The 27,971-nt window shown below is 36.8% G+C and overlaps 1 protein-coding gene across 2 annotated transcripts in view; it reads left to right on the top strand.

Annotated features, from left to right (window-relative positions):
• Positions 1–27,971, top strand: part of MIPOL1 (mirror-image polydactyly 1) — a 215,445-nt gene that overhangs the window by 54,500 nt on the left and 132,974 nt on the right. For both annotated transcript variants that reach the window (XM_081968555.1, XM_081968556.1), the window contains exons 2-4: positions 21,009–21,135; positions 22,943–23,183; positions 24,937–25,054. In XM_081968555.1, coding sequence (XP_081824681.1) covers positions 22,954–23,183; positions 24,937–25,054 — 348 coding nt within the window. In that variant the 5' untranslated portion in view covers positions 21,009–21,135; positions 22,943–22,953. The remainder of the gene's footprint in view (positions 1–21,008; positions 21,136–22,942; positions 23,184–24,936; positions 25,055–27,971) is intronic.

Raw genomic sequence — 27,971 nt, 5'->3', positions numbered from 1 at the left:
AACTTCAAATATACAGTTTTCCTCAAGTTTACAGGCTCCAAATGTTAAAGATATAATAGGGATTACCCTTGCTTTTGTCAAAAGGATTGCTGAATAAGGTTTATAGTCTGATAATACCACACACTGATAACTGTCTCTAATTTGCTAAATGATGTGACTGTGGAATAATTTGACTGATATAATTATAAAGTGGGGATATTTGTGTTATGTTTAAGGATTGTCTGCTTAAGCACATACATTTAATAGAATAGTTTGATAATTTAACAGAATAGAATAATTTTATAACTGACATACAGGTAGTCCTCAATTTACAACAGTTCATTTAGTCATCGTTCGAAGTTACAACAGCACTGAAAACAGTGACTTATGATCGTTTTTCACACTTAAACAACCATTACAACATTCCCATGGTCACGGGATCAAAATTCAGACCCTTGGCAACTGACTCATATTTATGATCTTTGCAGTATCCCTGGATCACGTGATCACCTTTTGTGACTTTCTGCTAAGGAAAGTCAATGTGGAAGATATATTCACTTAACAACCATGCTGCTAATATAACAGCTGCAGTGATTCAGTTAACAACTGTGGTAAGAAAGGTAATAAAATGGAGCAGAATTCATTTAACAACTATCTTGCTTAGCAATGGAAATTTTGGGCTCAATTGTCATAAATCGAGGATCACCTGTAATTATAAACTGGGGATATTTGCATTGCATTTAAGTATACCCTCTCTACTTATACACATGTTTTTAATTGCAAAAAAAAAAACACCCCACTCTATGATTTGAGACTCAATGATATAAGGTGAGTCTAAGGGCAAACATTAGCAGTACTTTATAACAGCTACCCCATCCTTTGTTCTGGAAATGCTGAAGTTCTATTTGAATAAATTATATTGTCATTTACAGAAATCCTGAGACCATAAAACATAGGTGTGTGTGTATCTTTTAATTGTTTGATTTATGAGAAGTCATTTTGCTTAAGAATACACTACTATACCACTAGATTTTTTTTAAAAAACTTATTCCAATATAATGTCTGAATCCAAATTCATAAAGAGTTAGAAAAATGAGATGTCTGAGCTATAGGATTCATAGGGATTTCCTATGAAGCCTATTTAATCAGGATAACACCGTTATTAATATTCATAGAGTCAGCTGGAACACAAATGACAGACTATGGAGCCTAAAAAATTACTTCGTGAATTTATTAAAAGCAGCTTAAAAAATTAATGGAATTCAAGTAAAGTTGGTGAATATGAAAATCTTATGTTAGCAGGAAAAGGATGTTTTAAAAGAAACTTTCTTTTAATACCAACTTGCACTGATATTTTTGAGAGATTTTCATCAGTACTTAAAGGAGGAAGATGCATGAATGGTCATTTAAAAGGATTTAAAGACATTGGCACATTAATTTTTACATGAATAATAAGTAGTTTCCAAAAGCAATTAACTTACAGTGTACAAGATTTGAATAAGAAAATAAGACTGACATTAAAGGGCAAAGCAAATGTGCTCTACATTTTAAAATTACTAATATGTCTTCTAATAAAATAATTTTATTCATCTCTTCAATGGAAGTAGTCCAGATATAGATTTTTATCCAATCTGTTTGTTTATGTTAGGGCACATAATGATTAACAAGATGCCCTTATGCATATCCATGAAAAGTATCTAAAACACAGCTTGACAGTTCAGAATTATGCCTCAAACTTCTTCTTCTTCTTCTTCTTCTTCTTATTATTATTATTATTATTATTATTATTATTATTATTATTATTATTATTACATCAACAGAATTGTATCACAGCGGCCAGTTGTTTCGCCGGATTTGGCATTGATTACTAGTCGGGCCCCACCCAGGGGCCTAGGACGTCATAACGTATTATTATTATTATTATTATTATTATTATTATTATTATTATTATTATTATTATTATTATTATTATTATTATTATTATTATTATTATTATTATTATTATTTTAATCTTTGGTGAGATTCACAGCCTTTGGGGCTGGTTGGTAGCTCAACTTCTTGAGTCCTAACCAAGGACCTAAGAACTGTTAAACGTCAGAGGATATAAGTTGTTCCAAGTAGGGTGGTTTTTTGTAGAGTCAGAATGTTCAAGTCAGGTAAATTTAGAATTTTCAAATAGCGAGGTAGCCCTTTAGGTATTGTTCCAAGGCCTCCCATTACAATTGGGACAACACATGATTTCTTTTTCCACAGTCACTCCACCTCAATTTGCAAGTCCCGGTATTTTGTGATTTTTTCTTGCTGTTTATCTTCAATTCGCGCATCACCAGGTATTGCAATGTCAATGAACCATACTTTTTTCTTTTCAATTATTGTTATATCAGCTGTGTTGTAGGCCAAGTGCCTGTCAGTCTGGATTCTGAAGTCCCACAAGATCTTGACTTTCTCATTCTCTAAAACCTCAACCTGATGCTCCCAGTGGTTTTTGCTGTACTCAAATCCAAACTTTTGGCACAATTTCCAGTGAATAATCTTAGCAACGCGGTCATGGCATTGTAGGTAGTCAGTTTGTGAAATTTTGCTGCACCCGCTGATCAAGTGGTCGACTGTCTCATCTTTCTCATTACAAAAGCGACATTTGCTGTTGGTGGTAACGTTGAATTTTTGCCTTCATGCAGTTTGTGATTAAGGCTTGTTCTTGAGCTGCCAAAATAAAGCCTTCTGTTTCTTTTTTCAGTACTCCTGATCTTAACCAGTTCCAAGTTAGTTTTTGGTCAGCTTTGCCTTCAATACTTTTGAAGTATTGGCCATGCATAGCTTTGCTTTTCCAATGTTCAGCTCACTTCTCAATTACTTCTTTCTTATATTCAGCTTATATAATTATTATTATTGTTGTTGTTGTTGTTGTTGTTATTATTGCCATTTGATTATTATTATAGCCATCTTTGTCTTTGGTGGGTATATATTTTATCATGTTTATGTTTTCACTTTACTTAAAATCTATAAGGCCGCCAACACAAAATGATACATGTTGTTTGAGAACTGTCTTAACACTTATCTTTACTTTGCTAAAGAAAGTTAGTGCTGAAGATTATTATCCATTTGGAACTACAAATTTGAGAATGATTAAAATTAAGACTTTTAAACCTGATTCAACTCAAAATGAGTTATTCTGAAGTCACATTACAGCATATTCTTTAGAAAAACTACTCAAAAATAAATTTAGGTATTATTTAGTGCCTTCTAAATTCATGCAGACTGAAATGCTATACATACTTACCTGGGACTATCCCACTGAATTAAAGGAGTTGGCTTGAATAAGATGGAATATTTTTCATCAGTAATGATGTGAGTGTGTTGAGTTCAATAAGTAGCAAGTACAACTATTATTGGATTGGCTGAAGCCTTGTGAATAAAACTTAATATGAATTTAAATAGGCAGCTAAAATTCATTCTTGTCATGACTGGGCCTATTTCATTGGTTCAAAGTTGAACAATTCCTGCAATATTCATTTTTAAGTATTTATCAGTTACTTTATTTAGTAAAATATTGATATAGATTCCTCAATAAAGACTTAAGAAACTGTTTTACCTGTCAAAAATGGTTTAAAACACCCCCCCCCAATGTACTCTGTTTCAAATTACTCTGTTATATTACTTTGATACCAGTTTAAAGAAATAAAATAAAATAATATGTTTTAAAGAAACAAAATATCTGTTAATAAAATATAGGTTAAAGAGAAACTACATTAACATATTTGATGCTACCTGATTAGAAGAGGTTGTACTCTTTTTTTTATGTAGAGGCAGAATCTCTACATATTTTGCAGCACAATCTTTATACATGCCAAAGGCATTTTTCAAAAGGTAACTGAACTGTTTTTTCCTTGAGGAAGAAGAAAATGAAATGTTTCACTTCTCATCCAAGAAGCTTCATCAGTTCTGATGGTGAAGGGATGGAAAGATTATATTTTTTGCAGCATCTGATCATTAGCACTTTTCCTGAGAGTCATTGAGGCCACTTGGGGATTTATCTGTCCCCTTCATGGTGATAATGACCAGATGACTGCAAAGAAATACAATCCTTTCAATCCTCTTCCATTATCCTATCAGAACCAGGGGTGAAATTCAGCAGGTTCTGACAGGTTCTGGAGAACCGATAGCGGAAATTTTGAATAGTTCAGAGAACTGGCAAATACCACCTCAGACTGGCCCCAGAGTGGGTTGGGAATGGAGATTTTGCAGTATCCTTCCCCTTCACCAAGCCACGCCCACAGAACCGGTAGTAAAAAAAAAATTTGCATTTTACCACTGATCAGAACCTATCCTTCTATCCCACCTCCCCAATCAGAACTGATGGAACTTCTTGGATGAGAAGCTAAATGTTTTCTTCTTCCTCAAGGAAAAAAATCAGTCCAGTAGCCTTCTAAAAAAACACCTTTGAGACAACTATGACCTGGATGACTGAGAATCTCCACAGGCATGCCAAAGTAAACCTTGCACCCACTCTATCCACAGGTAAGCTGTATTGTAATTAAAAATTATCTCACCTTTCCACCAGAAATGAATATTCAATATATTTAAATGAATATTAAAGCAATATTTACAAAACATGTATACGTGCATAGATAAAAGGGCATGAAACATTAAAATAAGAACTTTGGGGTTAAAACTTTTCCCCAAATCTGCCTTGAAATCCTGTGATCCTTATTTGTAAGCTAGGTAATTCTTGCTAGCAATTGACTATGGCGAGCATATTTATGCATGCAGTGAATGGCTGTCAACCTCCAAGGTTCTACCATGTTCTCATCTTACTTTTGCATTTCTTTAGCTAAGTGTGGCTGTCTGAATGGATATTCACAGTGTGTATCCAGGAGAGGGCAGTATTTTCCTATACCAGGTGTATAAAAGAGCATGCCCTGACTGCCAGTGTTTCTTGTAATTACTCCCAGTATATTTGTTGCTTGCTTATGAATTAACTTGCATTTATGGAACTAAATCATTCCAATCATTTAATTACACCTGAGGAGCTGAACTATAATTGCTTGCCTCCAAGTAGGATCTGATACGGCTTGAGCAGTATTAATTTGGTGTTTACTTTTCTGAGTGCTAAAAGCATTAAACTGATTGTGCAGTGGGATTACATTTTACTAATTGCTGGCATTCATTAGCTGGGTAAATGGTGATGAAGTACGACTGTATATTGTGAAGGGATAAAGCGTTGGTTTTAAATAGTATATTACTAGGCATATTAAGGCCTTAAGATGTATTTTAAAATACTCCAGAGATTATTAAAGACAGTAGTTTCTTCATCTCTTACGGTAAGAATACTTTATTAAAATGCTGTAATTATTATGAACCTTTTTGTGCAATAAGCAGAGAAATGGCTGCATTGAATTCAACACATTTCTTTGATATTAATAACATCTTTTCATATTTTGAGGTAATCCAAGAATAAATGAGGAATTTAGAAAAAAAAATGCCAATCCCAAATCAACACAATGGTACAAAATTGAAAAAGGCAAAGTTATTGCTTCCTTTGGAGGCCTTTGCTCAGGAGCTCAGGTGCTCTAAAGGAGAGAGTTTGTCCCCTCTGCTGCCAGGAGAAGAAAAGGCCTTCCATAATATACCTTCCTTGAAGTATTCTGAACACTAAAACAAGCCCAGAACAATGAAGTCTATAGTTTCATGTTTGGAAAAAATAATTCTTTTAAATTTCATAAGCATTTAGTATGCACTCACTTCATACATGCTGATATAATTTCACTTCATTTTCCTATCATGTTAGATATCTGACAAAATTTTGGCTTAGTTTTACTATCTTATAAAATAGTATTGTTTCCTTTGTATGTTGCTGGCATTGTGGTTTATATCTTTTAGTATGGCTGTAGGTAGGAAGCCATTGGGAGAAATTTCATGTCGTGCGTATATCAGAAGCACATATAGAGAAATCAGATGGCATCAAATAATGCAAACATTATTTACTACCAATATTATAAAGCAACAGGAAAGTAACTCCCTTTGCTTCACTGGAACTGTTCATTCTGTTTTATAGTAACTGTTGTCAGGATTTTGTTTTGAGAATTAGTTCTCAATGCTACCATTAGATGCAATGGAAAGCGGAATAAATTACAATCTAACTCAACATGTGAACAAAAAAAAATATTTTACTGTGAAAGTCAATTTAATTTCACCTGCTAAAATAAAGTAGGACAAGTTTTATTGTCCTACTATAAACATTTTTTAGTCATTTGTCTTGTAAATGACAAATGACAAATAAGGGCAAGGTATAGGTGTGCTCCGATATATTGTTTTAAGTTTATTTACCTAAACTTGGCTTTAGTTTAGCTCTGAATTCTTGGAGCAATACACAGAGTATTTGCCAGATCAAACAAGCTTAGCAATATAGTACAAGTGAAGGACCGGCAAAATGGTAAATGACTTGTGAGATATTGATACATTGCCCCAGGGGCAATGCTAATGTTCGGCATTGCCTGGAATGCATTTGTTCTTGCCGATGCCATTTAAAATAATAATAATGAAATTTTCTTATTTAATCTAAGAGTGTTAAGATTTGTGTTAGGTTAGGCAGATCCCAGGTTTATCTCCAAGGTTCTATTTTTATAATGGTCACCTAGATGTCAATCAAAAGCCAGATGTAGGACAGGAGTGGTACCCTTCTTCTCAATTAGTGGAAAAATTAGCTTGGAAAGAGGTAAAGGAATAATATATAGTGAACATGATAAGCAATTAGCTTTATCCTCTCTTAATTTGTATAATCCCTTTTTAATCCATTCAATTCAATGACTGTCATTACAATTTCCAGTGCTTTATTCTTGCAATGGGTAAAGTGGTTCTTTTTAAAAAAAAAAAACTGCCATGCAGCTTCATTGACGAATACCTTGGGAACATAGTATGACCACAGGCTTGTATATTCTAAACAAAACTTTCCATTCTTCATACTAGCAGAGACTTTTGGAAGCCGTCCAGCACACATTGAGGGTATCAACGGGGAAGAGCAATTTATATGGAGCGGAGCAAAATGAAAATAAGTACAAGGAAGCCAAAGCTATTTCAGTGCCTGTAATTTCTAGCTATAAAATCAGAAAGAGACATTTTATTAATTATGTTTAATAGAATAGAATAGAACAGAATAGAATTCTTTATTGGCTAAGTGTGATTGGACACACAAGGAATTTGTCTTTGATGCATATACTCTCGGTGTACATAAAAAGACAAGATACGATTCGCCCAGAATCACAAGGTACAACACTTAATAAAGTAAATATTATTATCGCCATATTATTAACATTGTGCTGAATAATTACATATAATTAACATTTCAATATTGTGAATTCTTTTTTAAGAATTTATTTTTAAGGCAGATAATATATTAATTGGACATTGTTAAAACAGAATAGAAATTATGACACCAAGTGATTCAAAACTGGTGATAATGGAGAATGTTTTGGTAATCTTATTAATGCGACATATACACACAGACCTCTTGTCTATGCACCAGCATAGTTTCTCTACTGCCTGATCGATGTAGCTATTTTATTTCAGAAGCTCATGGGATCAGCTATGCAATGTGATGATACAGTACCTGAATGGAGACATGGAGTATTTGTGTTACAGTTCAGCATTTTGTCAGAAACAAATAGCAGGGTAATTTCTTCCATTAAACCTGCTTTGAGAAGTCTATAGTTCAAGAAAATACAGAGACATTTTTCAGTTCCCTTTTTCATCTAGCCATCTATAAATACTTATCCATTAAATCACATGTCAGAACTTCGGCAGCCAGTTCAGCTTCAGTACCTTTAGGGGTCACTATTCGCTAAGAAAGGTTAAAAAGGTTAACGCTTTCAAAGAGGTCATTGGGATCATGTGTGTGTTTATATCTTAATTAATACCTGCCAGGATACTACTATGTTTTGACTTGAACGTAGTGAGCCATATAATCTGTTGATCAATGTGAATTTCCTAAATTTATCAGTTGGTGTTAAATATATATGTGAGTGTAATCAGTTATGTAATACAGACTTGATAACAACATATTTTCATAATAGTAAGGTAGGAACAATATAGGATACTTAATGTCCAAAATTTAATCTTTGTGAAGTTTTATCAGTCAGCTCAGTTGGAAAAATATGTGTAAGATTCTGTTTCTGTACTGTGACTTCCTTAAAAATTCTCCTCACGAGATTTTATTCCTAACTGAATAACATAGCTGTGAGAGGAATCTTAAGGGAATCATGGTATAATGAATTTGATATAATTATCTCTTTTCTAAGATATTCTCAAATTCTGTTTAATTACTGAGAGTGTTGGTATTTCTTGGTTGAAATGGTTGAAATGATAATCAGGCCTCAAAATTTGAGAGAGCCAGTTTGGTCTGCTAGTGAAGAAGACATGGGACTTACTTACCTTCCCTACCGGTTTGCAAATGTGAGCACACTCAGGTGCGCGCATGCTTCACTCACGCACGCCTCACCTGCACATGCACACCACCTTCTGCACATGCACAGTGCACGCTCATTAGGTGGGCGGAGCTCATCCGAACTGGAGAGAACCAGCTGAATACCACCTCTGTAGTGAAGGCACCAGGCTAGCAAGTGAAACCATGATTCAGCTCCCGTCTTAAGTCATCAAAGCCATTTGGGTAACTTAGTGCCAATCATTCTCTCTCAGCTCAACCCACTTCACTGGGTTGCTGTTGTGAGGAAAATAGGAGGAGGAAAGCACACTGGATATGTTTGCTGCCTTGAGTGACTTGTAAAAATAATAAAAGCAGGAATCAAATAAGTAAGGTAAAAAGAAGATATTCCTAGTTTTATAATCCTGTCTATTGAATTTACCTTATCCTCTGTCCACAACCAAATTGGATTACATATTTATTTTATTTATTTATTATTAGCGTTTATATACCGCCCCCTCTCCCGAAAGGGACTCGGGGCGGTGTACAGTCCGTATTAAAATACAACAGATTAAAACGTAGAAATAGCTATATAAATACATGTATAAGAGGAGGGTAAAATATGCCAAACTGTACAGCTAATAAATAAATCAATACAAAAGTTTAAAATATCAAGTTAAATTTAAAACAATATCCCTCTAAAAACCAGTAAGAATGTGTATGCCAGGAGGTAGACGTTAAAATTATGCCAAACCAGCCAGTCGGAACAGGTGTGTCTTCAGTTTCTGTCGGAAGGAGCGGAGGTCAGTAGTGGTTCTAATATCGGGGGGGAGGTCATTCCAGAGGGTTGGGCCCATCACAGAGAAGGCCCTACTCCTTGGTGTCGCCCGTTGGCATTGCCTCGTGGACGGCACCAGGAGAAGGCCCTCCCTGTGAGAGCGGATTGGCCGCAGGGATGTATGTGGGGATTACATAACTGAAAACCTGGCATAAATTTATCTTGGCACTTTTTCATAGAATGAATTAAGATAGTTATACCTAAAAGGAAGTTTTCTGGTACATTCTGGATGTGGTACCCTACTATTCTTACAATCTTTTATGATTGTCCATAATGGTGATGGTTAATGAGAATTGTACACTAAAATATCCATACAGGATTGTTCTGTATTTTTTAATTCATGAAAAATAACATACTTATTTGGTAGAATTTGAGAAAAAAGACATTCTGAAACTATTTTTACTTACCATAACGACACTCATTTGAACAGCTACTTGAACAAAGTTAAGCCTCATATTAATAAGAATTTCCATCTCTCATTTTAATACTTAGCTCTTTTTACCATTAACATTTTGTTATAACAATATGCTTCCCCCCCCCCCCCTGGTTTCCTTTGGATGTTTAGGATTAATTCCCATCATCCCGTGGCTGGTAGGATTTGTAACTAAAAATATCAAGGCAAACCCAAGTTTGGGGAGACTTACATTAGTATTTTGTCCAGATTATTGACACAAACTAGATTTAGCTTTTTTTTTAAAAAAAAAAAAAGTCCTTTCTTTTTCCCACTACACTGCTTGTCTTGCAAACTTTCATAGAATCTAAGTAGTTCAATAGCAACGTTAATTTTTCCTGGATGCATTTGTCTGTTAATAGAAATCTGTTGAATCCTTATCACAATGTCAATGGTCTGATTTCCTTGAAGGAAAGACCTATCTTCTCTTAGAATCAGACATCTCCTTTAATTGCATACAATTTCTACCTAGAAGAAAACGGGGACCCCCTACTTTGCTGCACTTAAAAACATGACTGTGGAAAGTGGCTGAAAATTTAAACTGGTTTATTAGAGAGTAAGACCCACTGGAGTATTTGCAGTGCTTTGTGGGCTGCCCAGCTCAAAGGACATTTCTGTCTTTTTTCTCTTTCCCTCTGTAAAGGATTGCTTGAAGGTTTGGGAATCCTAAAGACAGGAGAGGCTGCTTCTGTCCATTTGGGACCAATTTTTCACAGCATGTCTGAGACCTTTTGTGTACCACCACCCCAAAGTGGGAATGCAAGGGTCTGTGGTGGGGGGAGGTGGGAGAAGGAAGGGTTAAGAAAATACCTTTGCATGAATAGACTTCTGTTTCTATTCAATCCACTGCACTCAGTAAAACTTCTAAGTAAACATGGTTAAAATTGTGTTTTTGTGGGGGTAGCCCCTTCACTTGTACTCAGGACATTCAATATATGTATGCTGAACTGTTCAAAATCTAGGGAGGAAATTAATAAACAAGGAGGAAAATGCAAGTTGTAACGTATTTAACTCAAAAATATATTTTTTACCTTGGTTAAGATTTCTATTTTTTTTCTTTTTTTCCATTCATTTACTTTGTTCATTGTCCTGTTTAATTCATTGAATACTTTGGAGTCAATGTGTTGTGAGGACAGTGTTGCTGTTGGAAAATTGGAGTAGGAATAGAAATTAGATATGTTTACCACCGTGACTTGTTTATATCAACAAATAAATATAAATAAATAAATATTATTCCTGATAGCATCCAACCCATGTCAAGCAACACACACATTTCCTATCTTTTAAGATACAGTTTGTTACATATAATCCACATATTAAATACAATAGTTTATTGGCAAGACAGATTTGCTTTTCTTAAATTTGCATTTCTATATTTTATGTACACTGTTGGAACTAGGCATTGCTAATAGGGCCTAGATTGGGCCTAGATCCACTGAAATCGAGTTAGTCATGACTCCTCATGTTGTACTGATTTCAGTGGATTTACTCCAAAATTCTAAACAGTCCAAATGGCCAAGGACTGGTTCTATTGAATTCAGCTGGCTGAAGTAATTCTATAGCTAAACTGCACTCATTTCAAGATAGTCACTGCTTGGGGATTGGGGGGGGGGGGGGAGGTGGAATTGGAAATCCTGAGGAATACTGAGCTTCCTTTAGAGTCCATTGTTTAAAGTTAATCCTATCCTCAGCTGTCTTAACATTATGCCAGTGTTGAGTTTGGAAGAGTTGGGTATCACGAAACAGTGTCTTCTCTTTCACCTACCTCACTCTCCATCTCTTTTGGCTCTCATCCAAGCAATTCTTCACCAGCAGAACCGTTTTGCTGGCAGATCTTTTTGCCAGCAAACCTCAGAGTCAACTGGCAGAAAATGTTTTCGGCTGCCAGAAGGGGATCTTGGCCAAGGGATGTGATTCATACCTTATTTTTACACCCTCCAGCCAGTGCATCCAAGTTAGGTTAGCCTGGATCAAACCCAAAGCAATTGGCACTGTACATTTCTGGAATTGTCCCGTATTCAGTGTGCTTCTCCAATTAAAATTTCAGAAAATTATTTTATGTCACATAAGCATTTTGCTGTTCAATAGCTTGGTAGCATTTTACCCAGAGGTATAAAGTTTAATTTTAGATTGCTCCAGGATTACTACAGGTAGGATGAGAAAGAGAAGAACAAATTTTTCATTAAAAAACAGTTTATGTCCCCTGAGGGATGCATCAGAGATGAGATGAGTACCAGAGATTTTGTCTGCATGTTCAATAGCCTTTTTTTTCCTACAAATAAAGTTAATTGGCTCATTATTGTCAAAAGTGGCCTTATCTTTAAGAAGTCTTAAAGTACAAAAGTACAATCTTCTGTAGTGTGTCCTTTTGTGTTCTTGGGTCAATGCATTCTTACCTAATTTCATAACATTAAATCTATCATATTAGCATTAATACTGGGTATAAGGAAGGATTTCTGTTTAATTAAAGGGTATCCAGGGATGTAACCCTGTTTCATTTAAAAATTTAGATAATTAAAATTTGGTGAATCGATGAAAGCATATATAATAAGAATGTGATCTGTCAAGTATCTCAATAAGTATTTATAAAATATGTCTGCAGATATTGTCTGTATGTTGTGTAGATGATACATATGTTCACCAATATTTTCTTGTCTTTATGTTTTAGACAACATAAATAGTAGGTTTCCTAAATAAATCCCGCAGCTACTATGTTTGGATATTATGTAATAAATCCATATTGATTGTTATGAGATCCTGAACTTCTGTGTTTAAACTAACCTGCATTACATTGAGAGATAAACAGAATATTTACTTATCCCTTATGAGCTGCTGCTGATATGTAAATTTATTCTTCTACTTTGCACAAACATACTTTTGAGCTACTGCTTAAACACTTCAAGGTCCTTAGCCAAACAGTTTTAATGATGCTTCCAATATTATGAAAGTGTGACGTTTGATTAATACCTTGTGTAGTTGTGGTGCTGCAAGAAAAATGTAAACAACACACAAATAAAGCCCCATGCATCTGAGTCATTGTGCAACACCTAGATAATTGATAATTTTACTGTTTATATCCATCTTGACATATATTTTTTTTATCAGCCAAAGGCAGGTTTCATTTGGATTTTTAATCAGAGATTTATTTGGATCTGGAAGTCGTAGCTGGGGGTTCCCACAGGAAATGGTCCATCTACCAACAGATTAAATGGCAGCCCTGCAGTTCTTAAGGGAGCTTTGCATTTTGCACACATGCAGACTCACTCACTCAGCACTGTGCAGAAAAATTAAAGTAGTAACCCAGGTTTAGGAACAATGTAGCTAAAAAGTCCCATATTTGCTGAATGACAAAGGGTTATATAGCAGCATTTTCATGTTATTATTCGTGCTTGAATTTCTTGTTTGCTTTGTTGAGTCTGCTGACGAATACTAATAAATGCCTGCAACAATCCAGACGGGAGATGCCTGGCAACAAAGCTATGCGGTGGACCTCCCTGATCTTCTCCAGTTCACAACCTGACCTTTTGAAAAATTGCCTGGGCTAAGCTGCAGAATTTGGGTGTAATGGTTATTGTTAACTCCAGCTTTAGGATTTATTAATTTGTGTGATCAAGATTTACCTATACTTCAAAGTTTCAAAAGACGAAACACAATCATCCATCCATTAGAACTAACATTGTGTTTCATTGAATTTACTCTCCCCGTCCTATTATCTGTCCAGCAATACAGCTATTTTGATTGTATGTGTCAGTGGAATCTCAGAAATGCTTTTAAAGCACAGCAAAAAGATCTGTGGAGAATTGAATTTTTCCAGAAATCTAATCCTGGAAAATAATACTGTGATAATGAATTGCGGCAGAAAAAAAAAAGCAAATAACAGGAAAAAGCCAGTGATATTTACACAGTAACTGCTTAATGATCACTCTTGACATTAAGTACTAAAATTAGGTTTAGCTTCAAAAAAAATGGTTATACAGTACTGTATTAGCTAAACTAAGATAAAATTAAGCTTAAGTAGCAATTCTGTGCATACTTATGTGAGAGTAAATTACACTTAAAATGAGATTCACTAAAGTGAAAGCAATCTTCACTCACACAGATTTAGAGTATTTTCCCTACACCCACACCCACCAAGTGTTGTCAGTTCCAGAAAATCTACTCAGCTTTATAACACGAATGTATTCCTGAATATTTTGCTTGCTGCTTATGAGTCACTGAATTTTTCGTTAGAATTGTTCTGAATGTGTTTCTCTAAATATATTTCCAGAACACCCCAAAGATGCTTTTCAAGAGGCAACTGGACTTTCTGGTTTTTCTTTGAGGATGTTTCATTGAAGCAAAACATTGAAGCCTTCAAAGAAAAACCAGAAAGTCCAGTTGCCTCTTGAAAAAGCACCTTTGGGACAACCGTGACCTGGATGACTGAGAATCACCATAGACATTTCCAGAGTACTTAAAGAAACCATGTTGTGGTACAATGCTATGGTCAAAATTCAAAGAATCCCACCATCAGTCCATTCATGCAAGTCTCTTGCTTATGTTAGGATCGTTCTTCCTACCGTATGCACTTGTTGTGGCCCAGCAGTGGCCGGCTGAGCTGTTGGTGGACTCTGACAGCTCAGACCATTATGGGACTGCTCTGGAGGATGAGGAAAACTCTGTAGGGTTCTGGCTAAGTGTGTGGCCCCTCCCAACGGGTTTATAGGTGGAGTGACGGGAGGGGAATCTTTGCAGGAAACAACAGTCCATTTTACTAGCCGTTGAGAAAGCATTCCGTAAATTTAATCTTGGTTCTTGAAGATAGATTTCTAGGCTCCTAGCCAAGGGGTGGCTTTATGTAATTAGTCGTGGCAGACAACCAAGCCTGTGTCTGCATATTCATTGGAATCAGGGGACAGAAAAAAGCACCATATCCTGTACTAACTCAAAAACATTTTTTCAAAAAGGAAAGAGGATATATTAAGGAGGATGGGAGCCAATGAAATCCCAATGCAAAGCAAAGTTGCATGACTCTTTCTTTATTTCTTGAGAAATGTTAGCACAGAATTATGTCTACAAATGGCTTCATCTTTTTTTCTTTTACAGTAAAAAGGACTGTGATGTAAACATACATTAAAAATAATGGCCTGTTGTACTGTTAATAGTTGGTAGGATTTGTACATGTACTATAGGGGCAGCGTGGTAGCTCAGCAGTTAAGATGCTTGTCAGATGGAAAGTCAACAGCCCAGGTTCGAGACCCAAGCAACTGCGCAATGAGGTGAGCTCCCATACTCGCTCCTTCTCCTGCCAATCTAGCAATTCGAAAACATGCAAATGCAAATAGGTAAATGGATACCACTTTGGTGGGAAGGTAACAGTGCTCTGTGATATGTTGGCCATATGATTGTGGAAACATCTTCAGACAGCGCTGGCTCAGTGGCCTTAAAACAGAGACCCTATAGTTGGTTACGAATAACAAAGTCCGCAAGGACTCCTTTTATAAAGTATAAGTTTGTAACCACATATAGGTTACAAAATTCTGGAACAATATTAGGTGAGTATTTTTTTTTTTACATCCCTTCCATCTTGTTCTCATTATTATTTTTATGTTTGGTCCAAATTTGCTATTCCTACCAATTATAGGAAGACTCATAAAATAAATAAATATATTTTAATTATGTGCTCACGGTACAACAAAACAGACTAAGTATGACTGTAGTGTACAACACTTTACAATTTACAAAGATGGAGCTGGCTTCTAATATGGTTTCTCTAGAATTGTTAGGTAAAATGAATTTTTCCCCAAATGTAGAAAACATCTTCCCAAAGAAGAAAACAGGGAGTGTAAATAACAGGCCTAGGTAGTGAAGGACCATGTACCCAATTATGCTGGCTGAGGAGTGTGTCCTGGAGGTGGGTGATTGCTTTTTGTAGATGATTGAGTGACTGCTCCCTATTGAGTAAGCAGAGGCTGTAGGGAGGAATATGTGGAAGCCACATTCCATTATTGAGCTAGTGCATAGAGAAAGTAAACAAGAGTTTGCCAATAGCATTAAAAAGAAGTCTTTAACCATTTTTCTAAGTGGACAGTCTAAACTTGCCTAACCTGAGAAACAAGAAGAAATAAAAGTCTCATACTGATAAGAAACAAAAGCGAATTATGAATGGATAAAAGTCTGCAGTCGTGTCCTATACATTTAATGGTATGCTTGCATTCATAGCCGGATACATATATGTGCAGAAAATGAATATTTGTCGTACCACTTTAAGAAAAAAGAATAAAATTAAAACTGTTGGAGTGAGGACTATCTACCCTAAACAGATGATAAAGATAAAGACTTACTAGATGGAATTGCTGATAGAGGAACCAATTATCCAAAAACAAAAGAATTAAACGAAGAGCAAGCCCAGTAGATGCAAATGATAGCAATGTGGAATGCACTATACATGTTTTCATCTAAAAAAAAACAGATTCTGAGCATTCAGGAAAACAAAAGAAAGCACAATAGAAAAAGAGAGAGGATGCTAGATTGAGGCAACAGATAAAGTTGTTTCCTGCAGAGAGAGAGAGAGAGGTGGGGGGAGAGAAGACATGGTAGATGGTGACTCACTATTGTAAGACATTAAAATAGCTATGTGTGAATGAACACACTGGCTTCTGAAGTGTGCTGTCTGACAAGATCAAGGATTAAGAATGTAGAAGAACAACTTCCAAGACTTATCAAGTCCAGTGACAATTATCTTTTCTTGTTAATCCACATGGGGCCAAATGATAGGACAAAGAGCAGCTTCGGCAACTATATCTATGGACTTTAAAACTCTGGGAAGAAGACTGAAACTGAAAAATATGAGACACAGTTTTGCTCTTGTCCATCCTTCCCATTGGTAAAGAAGACTGGAAAGAGAAAGAAGATTATTGCAAATGAATAACTGGCTACACAAGCAGGATCAGCAGGAGAGATTTGGTTTCTCTGGCCGTGGTCTTAGTTGTATGGTTGATGGATTATGTCACAGCATGGGTTTTGTTTCATAAGACCTGGAAAAAAAATGTTGATAATGGTTTCTTAGCCAGATTACAGAACTTTCAGGAAGGAGAAATATATAGTAGCTATCATTAGACACTTTAACACAGGCGTGTCCAACCTTTTGGCTTGCTTGAGCTGCATTGAGTGAGGAAGAATTGTCTTGGGCCATATATAAATAAATATAATGTAATTTTATGTCTGTCTGTCTGTATGTATGTATGTACGTACGTATGTATTTGTGTTACAACCCCTGGTATGCCCAAATATGGGAGGAAGCTCTTTCCGTCATTCGGCTCATCACAGAAGACCATGCAGGCAGAAAACCATATTTTTATTTTTAATGTTGCCTTTTTATATTTGTGTTGTATTTGTACTGATAAATAAAGGGAGATTAGTATTATATATATATATATATATATATATATATATATATATATATATATATATATATATATATATATATATATATATATATATATATATATATATATATATATATATATATATATATATATATATCTATATCACAAACTACTATATATTTTATATTTTTATTAGAAGCTTATGGGGCCACATTGCAAGCTGTCCAGGGCCACATGCGGTCCGCAGGCTACAGATTGACCATGCCTGCTTTAACTGTCCAGATAATTCTTGGAAAATCAACTCAGCCAAAACTTCAAAATCCAAAATTATTCATGAAGCTTGCTTACTGTTTCATATTCCTGAAGGCTAAGGATGAGACCCAAAGATATTGGTTCTCTTTCAGATTATGCTAACTAATAGGGAGAACCTAGTTAAATACATCATATTAGGGTTCACAATGTAGAAAGGGAAATGGGCATATACAGGTAGTCGTTGCTTAATGACCTCAATTTGGATTGGCAACTCCATTGCTAAATAAAGCAGTTGCTAAGTAGGAAATTATATAACTGTGTCTGTGGTTTCCAGCTGGAAAGATACAAGACCACTGTACTGAAATTCACACCTTTGGTTTTAGTTTGCCTTCTAAACACTCTTCCACCCTTTGGAATACTCAAGTACCTCAAGTATCTTTACACATTAAAAGCACAGTAGTCATCCCATAATTCAGGGCTGGGAACCGAGGGTATGCCACACAAACAGTTTATTCTTTTGAAATCCCTTTCTCTCCAATTGTCCCATTCTGGGAAGTAGAGAGAAAAAAGGCAAGCAATTTCTGTTGGTAATTTGCAGCACTCTCAATCACATTGCTCTCAACATGTAGAAAACATACTCTTTTGCAATCCCTTTCTCTCTAAACTTTGTACTCATGTACAAGTGTAAGGAGAAAAACAACAGAAGTCAGACACAGGACATGTACTATACTGACTGTAATTTTGAACACATGACTGAACAATGCTGGAAAGATTATAAATGGCCTCTAAAGTTATTTTTTCAGTACCATCATATAGTCATATGCTAGATCAGTGGCCCACAATCTTTTGGACACCAGGGACCGGTTCTGTGTAAAAAGGTTTTTCCGCGGACTGGGGGGGGAGGGGCGTGGTTTCACATGTTGCCTGATCCCGTAGAGCCTGTATACGTGGGCCTGGCATGCTGCGGTCCATTGACGGTCCACAGACTGGGAGTTGGGGACTAGATAACATTCCAAGGTTAGAAAATCTCCAAAATTGGAAATTTCTAAGGAATAAGATATTGGGACTACAGTATTATTACACACCATTTCAATAAGACAAAAATAGAAAGCAGCTTAGGAAATCATTGTGCGGAAACATGAGTGTTTGATTGAGATAAAGATTAAATGGACCAGATAGAAGGATTTTATCTTTTTCTTTACTTATTTACTTATAATGCAAATATCACTATTACTGATATCATCTTGCTTTCCATTTTTCTTTAAATTTGTATTGTTTTTGGTCAAGAAATTCTTCAATAAAAATTAATGGGGAAAATTGAAGAGGGGGTAATGAAGAAGGAGGTACTCTGGAAAGTAGGTAGTGTCTGCAGAAAGAAATAATAATAATAATAAATAATAATAAATTTGAATTTATTAGCCGCTCCCTTTCCAGGCAGGACTCGGGGCGGCGTACAATGGGCATATAAAACATAAAACATGTGTACAAACACACAACATACATATATACAAAGACACACATGCATGGAGGAGGTAACAAATTACAACATTTAGACAGTTAAAAATCACCATTAAAATACCCCAATTGTAAAAAACCCAATGTACAATTAAAATTTAAAATTTAAAAAGACAGTCAGGAGGAGTGAGAAAAATTACGGTTGAGCCAGGCCAGATAATTGAAAGAGGTGGGTCTTCAGCTGTACACGGAAGGAGCGGAGATCGGAAGTAATCCTGATGTCACGGGGGAGGTCATTCCACAGGGCTGGGCCCATCACAGAGAAGGCTCTGCTCCTGGGTGTCGCCCCCCGACACTGTTTGGCGGACGGCACCCGGAGAAGTCCCTCTCTGTGTGAGCGAATTGGTCGTAGGGATGTGTGGGGCAGGATGCGATCCTGCATGTAACTAGGCCCTGTGCCATGAAGCGCTTTAAAGATCATAATCAAAACCTTGAAACGCACTCGGTAGACCACAGGAAGCCAGTGCAGCTCGCGCAGGAGAGGTGTTACAGGGGAGTATCTAGTCCTCCCCATAATCACCCGCGCGGCCGCGTTCTGGACCAACTGTAGTCTCCGAGTGCATCTCAAGGGAAGCCCCATGTAGAGAGCATTGCAGTAGTCCAGGCGAGACGTCACTAGCGCATGGGTGACTGTGCGTAGGGCATCCCGGTCCAATAAGGGGCGCAATTGGCGCATCAGGCGGACCTGATGGAACGCCCCCCTTGCCACGGCTGTTACATGGTCATCCATGGACAGCCGGGCATCTAGGAGGACGCCCAAATTGCGCACCTGTTCCATGGGGGCTAGTTGCACGCCCCCGATGGCCAGAGATGGAAGCACCTGGTTGAACCGGGAGGCTGGAAGCCACAGCCACTCCGTCTTGGAAGGGTTGAGTTTTAGTCGGTTGCCATCCATCCAGACCCGTACGGCCTCCAAACACTGGGACATCATTTCGACGGCCTCATTGGGGTGGTTCGGGGTGGAAATGTATAGCTGAGTATCATCAGCATACAGATGATATCCCACCCCAAAACCACGGATGATGGTTACTCAGCTATACATTTCCACCCCGAACCACCCCAAGTTAGAAAAGCTGTTTTTTCTACTTATATTACTAGCTATAACTGTAATCTAAACTGCGCTCAGAAGGAAAAAAGAAAGAACAATTGACAACAATTGACAACGAAGCTGTGGCAACCCAGCCTAAATTAAATGTTTCAGAAATGTAAGATTCCAAGAGCACATCAGCTACATACAATTGTCTTGAAGGAGCTTGCAAGTGTAATCTTGGAGCCTCTTTCATCTGTCTTTGAGAAATTGTGACTGATAGATGTAGTGCCAAAAGATGTCACAAAGTCCTGAGTTTTGTCCTCAAAAGTGGAAAAGATGTGCTGTGTACTTGCAGACTTATCACCTTAATGTCATTATAAAGCAAAATTTGCACATTGTTATTAGGCATTTACGGTAGAAATGAATGCATCTCTTGGCACAAACCATTATTGATTGATCAAGAGCAAATGTTGCTAAACTAACCCAGTTTCTTTTTATAACAGAATAGGTTGCTTATGATGCTGCAATACAACGTATACTCTGATTTCAAGAAAACATTCGGACAAGTAGAGATAATATTAATGTTGGACTGGGCTACATGGTTGCAGAACTGCTTGAATAGTTGTCCAATGTATTTGATTGTCTCCACATCCAAGTGGAAGTATTGAGTACTGCAGATGCATGTTTTAGGCCTGCCCTGTTCACCCATATTTGTTAGTAATTGGAGTGGAGAACTGTAATAATAACAATAACAGAGTTGGAAGGGACCTTGGGGGTCTTCAAGCAGGAAACTATACCATTTCAGACAAATGGTTGTCCAAACTCTTCATAAAAACTTCTAGTGTTGGAGTACCACAAGTTCTGTTGGCAAGTCATTCCACTTATTAATTGGAATCTGTCAGAAAATTTCTCCTTAGTTCTAGGTTGCTTCTTTCCTTGATTAGTTTCCACCCATTGCTTCTTGTCCTGCCTTCAGGTGCTTTGGAAAATAGGTTGACCCCCTCTTCTTTGTGGCAGCCCCTTAGATATTGGAACCCTGCTGCCATAAAATATATATCTAGGTTAAAATATGTGTCAAATGTGCAGGTGTGTTAAAGATATAAAGGATATCAAATTACTATTTATTATTTAGTAATATTTATTTTCCTTATATATTTTAGGCTGCAAATGACATCAGTGGCATAGTGGTTAGAGTGCAGTACTGCAGGTTACTTCTGCTGGTTGCCAGCAGTTCAGCAGTTTGATCCTGACCGGCTCAGAATTGACTCCACCTTCCATCCTTCCGAGGTGAGTAAAATGAAGACCCAGATTGTTGGGGGCCATATGCTAACTCTGTAAACCGCTTAGAGAGGGCTGTAAAGCACTGTGAAAATGACTGTACACCGCCCCGAGTCTCTTTGGAGAGAGGGTGTGGTTTATAAATTAAATAAAAGTAAAAAGTAAAAAAGAAGTGGAATATAAGTCTAAGGGCTCTTGCTATTGCTACCTAAAAGCTTATAACCTTCTTACCCAGCTCCCAGCATGTATTATTTTTAAACAATTGTTTTTCATTTTGGTTTTTCGTGTCATTGAACTTAAGTACTTTGAGGACAGTATCAAGATTCAAAAACTTCTTGAAAAGATGGGAGATGGGGCAAATCCCAGCAAGATGAATTTCTACAGAGACACACATGTGCAGACATACTTTTCAGTAGGAAAAATCAAAGGCATGAATATAGGCTAAAGGGGAACACACTGAACAATAGACACCATGAATGCAATCTGAATATTTTGGCGGACCATATGGTGAACATGAGCCAATAGGGTGAGGCATCTGCCAAAAGTGTCCTAGTTTGTTTAATTAGAAAAAAAAATACCAAGGTTAAGAAAAGTACATTATTTTCTATTCTTTATAAGTCAGAGTAAGACTATTGTATTGAGTTCCATGTTTTAGGAAGCTCATTGATAAACTGCAGCATGTTCAATGGAGAGCAATCAAAATGACAAGAGAGCCAAAAGAACTCTGCATGAGAAATGGTTGGATGTATTGGTATGTTTAACCAGAAGAAAAGATTGCAAGGAATTCTGATTATTTTAGTACATCAGAATGGCCTTCATGTAAAAGATAGGTCAGAATTGTTCAGTTCTAAACCCTGGGAAAGAAACAAGGGAATTTAAATATTTCCCATATTTAAATCTGCAGATAATACAAAATTTGGCAGGGTAACTAATAACCAGTGGTGGGTTCTGGATCCCGTGGCAACCAGTACGGTGCAATGGGGTCCGGCATCCTCCACATGAACGCGTGCAGCACACACATGCTTCCTTACCTCCTGCGATGCTCCGCAACGCTCCAGCTGCTCGACGGAGCATCGCACAGGCGCCGTACGCTGCATGCCAGGAAGGGCCGAAGAGCTCAAATACCGGTAAGGAGCACGAGCAGGCAGGTGGGCCCTCCGGAGCACCGTACCGGAACGGTACCCGGTGCTCCCGGCAGACACCGGTACGCCCTTACTGGGGTGTACCAGTCGTAATCCACCACTGCTAATAACCTAGAAGAGGGAAGTAACACTAAAAGCTATGTTATAGGTTAGAGACATGGGATGAAAATAACTGAATAAAATTCAAGAGAAACATGCAAAGTTCTTCACTTAGGAAATGGACATAAAAGTGGACAGGTAAAAAGCCTGAGTATGTGTGGATACCTGGTTTGGTAATAAGATGTGTGAAAAGAATAAAATAGTGCAGTTGATCACAAGCTGAACATGAATGAGCTATGGCCCATGGCTGCTAAAATGGCCATTCACAACCAAATCCTGTTCAAACTACATTTCATACAATCTCCACCAGGATAGCCAAGTTTATTAGTGGATTATGGGAATTGTTTGGGAAACACTTTTCTAAAGTTCCTTTTCTCTGCAGTTTGGTTGCATAGATGCAGGATTTTTCTTCTGAGTCAGAATTATTGGATTTTTTTAATTAAAGAAGCATTACAATATTCTTGGTTATACTTTTTATTTTTCAAATCAGAAGCATTGTATAGATTGTATTTTGTACTTAATTGTTTTTGTATTATCTTTAATTCAAAAATAATATGTTGCTATCTTCCAAATAGGAACCTTTAATATGGAACAGAATTCTGAACAAAGGAAGGATGCCTCTTTTTCTGATTGCCTGAATTTTCCAAGTTCTCCAGCAAGGTTGCAGCCTAGAAGACACTCAGCCATTTGGACAAACAAAGAGCTAGTCAACTGTGCAGATCAACCCATAACCAGCTTAAATGTTATTCAAACAGAATATGCTAAGACTCTGCATTTAAAGAATATTGCTGTGCTTGACAATGATGAAAGGATAAGGTAAGCTTTCATTCTAGATTGAACACAATATCTTCTATGTTTTTTACATTACTCTCTTATCTTTTCTCTCAACATTAAAAAAAACCTTTAAGGAGGTAGAAACAGAACAGTTTTACAGTTGTGGATATACCAGGTTTTTTTTAGAAGTAATATCCAAAATGCTTCATAATTCTTCAAAATGTAACACCCAAACATCCCTTTTTTCAATGGGAAACTTTGCACAGTATGTATTGTTTTGTAATATTAATTAGGTGTATAATGTCTTAACATATTGTTGGTCCTTTAGGTAAAATCAAATTGATGTAATAAATGTAGGATGCCGGTAAACTTAAGAAAGTAACTAGCTTTTTCTCAAGTGATTATAGCTTGAAAATATATGCATTTATACTTATACTTTTTCAATTATGTTCATATTTCATGTTAATAAAGAGGTAGTCAATATTTTGGGGTGGTTGAAGAACATCTTTGAAATGGCAACCTTGTTTTGCCTTGCTTCCCACAAAATGGCTGCCAAGATGAGCGTGGATTAGTCACAAACCTCCCATTAACCAGTGGATAAATTGGTGCAGTTGATCTGTTTCAGCAACCTACAAACACTTTTTACCAAAATATAAACCTAAAGATATTGAATTGAGTTTGACAGCATCCATGGATTTTTCTTGGTACCATTAAGGAAATGTAATCTAGACTTTGATTCTGTTACTGGGCACCTCTATCAACCACGCTTAGGTGCTTTGCCTGCTGAGGCAACTTACTTTAGTAGTTTCTAACTTTCCTTTATATGAGTTTGCATCCTTGGGTGGGCCTGTTACTGAATATGGTCTAGGCTGCCAATAATCAAGAAAAGAAAAGAAAAGCAGGGATTTAGATAGCACCTTAAGAAATATCTACCTGGATTTTAATGACTACAGTCATTGCCTACTGTTGAACACTGAAATCAGAGAAAGCTATGTCACTATGGCAGCACAATACAGTAACTTCTAAAAAAAAATAGGCATGCCTCCAATGTTACTATCTTGAATCAGAATCTAATACCATCTTCCAGAGTATATTTAGAGGAAGCTCAGAGGAAGAAGAGTAAAATAAAATATTGTTCCAAGAAAAGTCAATTCAGGTAACATTAGGTGGTATCCCAGTTCTTTCGTTTATAAGCAAGTATGCTCAGTTCCTTGTAAGTTGTTACAACAGTTACTAACCACATTGTAACTTCTTACATATGTATATGTTGTTTGTGAATGGCTTGGGGAAATCCACAATAAGTGCATTTTTCTATTTCCTGGTTCCATAACATATCTACCAGGCCTTTAGTGTGAACAGTTCTCTGGTTTTTATTTTCATATCATATATTGCATATTCTAACTTTCCCTTTAGGCCTTTCAGGTGCAACCCTTTTTTATTTCTATTACATCCTCTCAATAGCAGTAGCAAATAATATGGCTTTTTTTTAAAAAAAAAACATTGGGTACTGAATTTCTAAGAAGTCGAATTGAAGTAGGTCAATTTGCATTTTACTGTTTTGAACGTAACACAAATCTTAAGATGCTATGTGAACTTATGGCAATAGCTGACATACATTGTTTCAAAATTGAGGACAGATGTTCATGACAGATGTCAAGAAATGAACCTGGACTCACTGTAGATTATGAACCATGTGTTCTGTACTCAGTGATGATCCTACCCTGAATTTGGCCCATTTGTGAGTGATTGGAAGATCCTTTTGAATTTATCATTTTCCTTTCCTTTTTTTATATAGTACTTCTACTGAAAAACAAGAAGGAAAAATCAACTCTGTGACTGCTAATCTAGATAAAGAAAAGAATATTGCATTCCTTTTAAATGAATTGGATGTTCTAAGGGCAAACAATAAGAAGGTATACAACCTATTAATCTAGTCACAGATATCTGTATTCTTTATTCTAATTGACAATGTTCAGGATTTGTTGTTGTTGAAGAATGATTATTTATGATATAATTCATGATTTGTTGATTTTGGGATATTACTTTTGTTTCCTTGATGTGTTAATATTCTGTAAAGGAACTGGCTCTAGTACAGGGCTTATGACTGATCTTGATCTTTTTTCCAAATGTTACTCAAATTAAAAAATTTTGAGAAGATAAAAATTGTTCAGGATGTGCCATGACGGGTTTTTAATTGGGTATTTTAATTATATTTAATTATTTAGGGTTTTTTTTAATCACTGTATTCTAATTGTTTTTTATTCATCAGCCGACCTCCTCCTTGTGTATGTCTCGGTATATGTCTCTGTTATATGTTTGTTTTGTCCACATATTTATTTCATATGTTTCATTGTACGCCGCCCCGAGTCCTTCGGGAGAGGGTGCGGCTAAGAAATAAATATTTATTTATTATTTATTTATTATGATATAATTAAACATTTAGAATAATTTTAGTTGTAGATCAAGACACATAAGGAATTACACACATGTTAATCTGTTTAATCTACATTGATGGCAGTGACATGCAGTCAGGGAGGCCGGGGAGGCACAGCCTCACCGCTCTCATCATGAAAAGAAAAAAAATGTAAAAGGGAAAAGGCGAGTGCTGAGGTGAGACTAGCTAGCTGCTGCCTCACTGTGAATGACTGCCTAACTGTTTAAAAAAGCCTCTAAAAAAGCACCCTCTACTATGAGGCAGGAGAACTGCATGCCTCATCTATTCTGACTTTTTAGGCGTTTTATGATCGCTCGAGCAGAGTTAAGCGAGGGTTAAAAGCCTAAAAAATCCTGAGGTAGGTGAGGCACGCAGTTCTCCTGCCTCATAGTAGAGGGCGCTCATTCTTTCTGTGACTCAACTCTTCCCTTTTTCTTCCCTTCTCGCTTGCGATACAATGACAATAAAGGGGGAGCGCAGAGATGTACCTTCATCTCTTCATTGATTTCCCTTTTTACAGGATGAGCCAGCTTCCTGCTTTTTTTATTTTCTGGAGGTCTCACTCCTTTCTCCATTTCTGCCATTTTTTATTTTATTTTATTTTTTGTTTGGTGTGCGTGTGTGTGTGTGTGTGTGTGTGTGTGGTGCGCACGCATATTTGTATGTATCTACTTTGGTGGAGATGAAATGGCTGCTGGTATTATTTGGGAAAAAGCTTTCGGGGGGGAAGGTTGTGGAGAGGAAGGGAGAGAGGACGTGGGTGGCTTTTAGCGCTGATTAGTTTCCCTCTCTTTTCTCATTCTCTCCCTTCAGCTCCCTTTTATTTCTCTCTCCCCCTTTTCTCTCTAATTTGTTCCCCTCTCTTTTCTTGTGATGACGTCAGTGCCTCACCAGCCATAACCTCACCACACGTCACTGATTGATTGGTAGGAGATCCATTGTACATTACTGAATTTTACATTTCAACTGCATTGCAGTCAGTCTGTACCATCTCTTGGAAGTGAATTCATTACTTAAACCATCCTACAAATTAGTGGTTGTTTACCTGTGTTCCATGTCCCCTGGAGGGTAATGATGGCATCACAGACATGAAGGCTTGAAGAAATCTTATGATTTAAATCTTCACTTGAAATAAGTGTTAGGCGTCTGTGGCCATGGTCCGTGGCCACAAAAGCAGTGGTGAAATTCAAAATTGTTTACTACCGGTTCTGTGGGTGTGGCTTGGTGGGCGTGGCAGGGGAAGGATTCTGCAAAATCTCCATCCCCACTCCAGGGGAAGGATACTGCAAAATCTCATTCTCACCCCATTCTGGGGCCAGCCAGAGGTGGTATTTGCCGGTTCTCTGAACTACTCAAAATGTCCGCTACTGGTTCTCCAGAACCTGTCAGAACTTGCTGAATTTCACCCCTGCACAAAAGGTATTTAAAAGAGGCCCATGGTGAAGAAAAGGTTCACCACTGCTGTAAATGAATGAATGATATTTTTTCATGACATTAAGATTTGCAACATATTATTTTTCCAATACATTAGCAGAACTTACTTATCAAAATCTCATTGTAAAATATAATTGAATATCGTCAAATAGGAGAAATCCAGAATGTTTCCTGAGTAGCAGAGCAAAAATATTAGAGAAATTGGATGAAAATCATGATTGTGGCTTCAATACTGAAAAATCAGATTGAATTATGTTATTGCACATCTTAATTATTTATTATGAAATCATTTAATCTGTTTTCCTTATAGTTGTTTCTTGTTTTAGACCAAACTTCTCTATCTAATGGTCTTCAGTGACCATGGAACTATAAACCTCAGGATTCAAAATCAAGATAGTCCTTAGGGATGCTGAACATGAATGCTGGGAGTTGCAGTCCCAACCCCTCTGGTGGAGTAGAGAGCCATTGAAATCCATGCTAAATTAAGCTTGTTGATTTTAATAGCAGTGATTTAGCAATATTATTGTTCAAAAAGGACATGAGACGTAGACCTTTGGCTGTGCTTCTCAAAAATCTGAATTTCTGAAGCGACTTATGATATGATGCCAACATGGTAGGTGGGAAAGGATGGGTGAAAAAGCCCAGTTATGTACTGTATGTGGTTCTTGTCAGCTTCCATCTCTTCAGCACCAGAAATGCTTTTTCTGAACTTACTACTCCACAATAGAGAATTCATTCAGTTATAAAATGAGGATTGCGACCATTTCATGAATCCTACTCAGTTGTCTATGGCTGCAATCTTAGACACCATCCCATTCAACTTGGAAGAACTAGTTTTTCAGCAGACATGCCTAGGAAACATGGCATCATCATATGTCTCTGGGTCCCGGTATATAGTACTACCACAAAATACTCTTTCAAAATGAGCGGTGCTGAGAAAAATAACTGTAATTATTGATTTT

The sequence above is a fragment of the Natrix helvetica genome, assembly GCF_964273705.1.
Source record: "Natrix helvetica genome assembly, chromosome: 1".
NCBI classification, from domain to species: Eukaryota; Metazoa; Chordata; class Lepidosauria; order Squamata; family Natricidae; genus Natrix; species Natrix helvetica.
The sequence above is the reverse complement of the archived record's forward strand: the minus strand, read 5'-3'. Positions and strand labels throughout refer to the sequence as shown.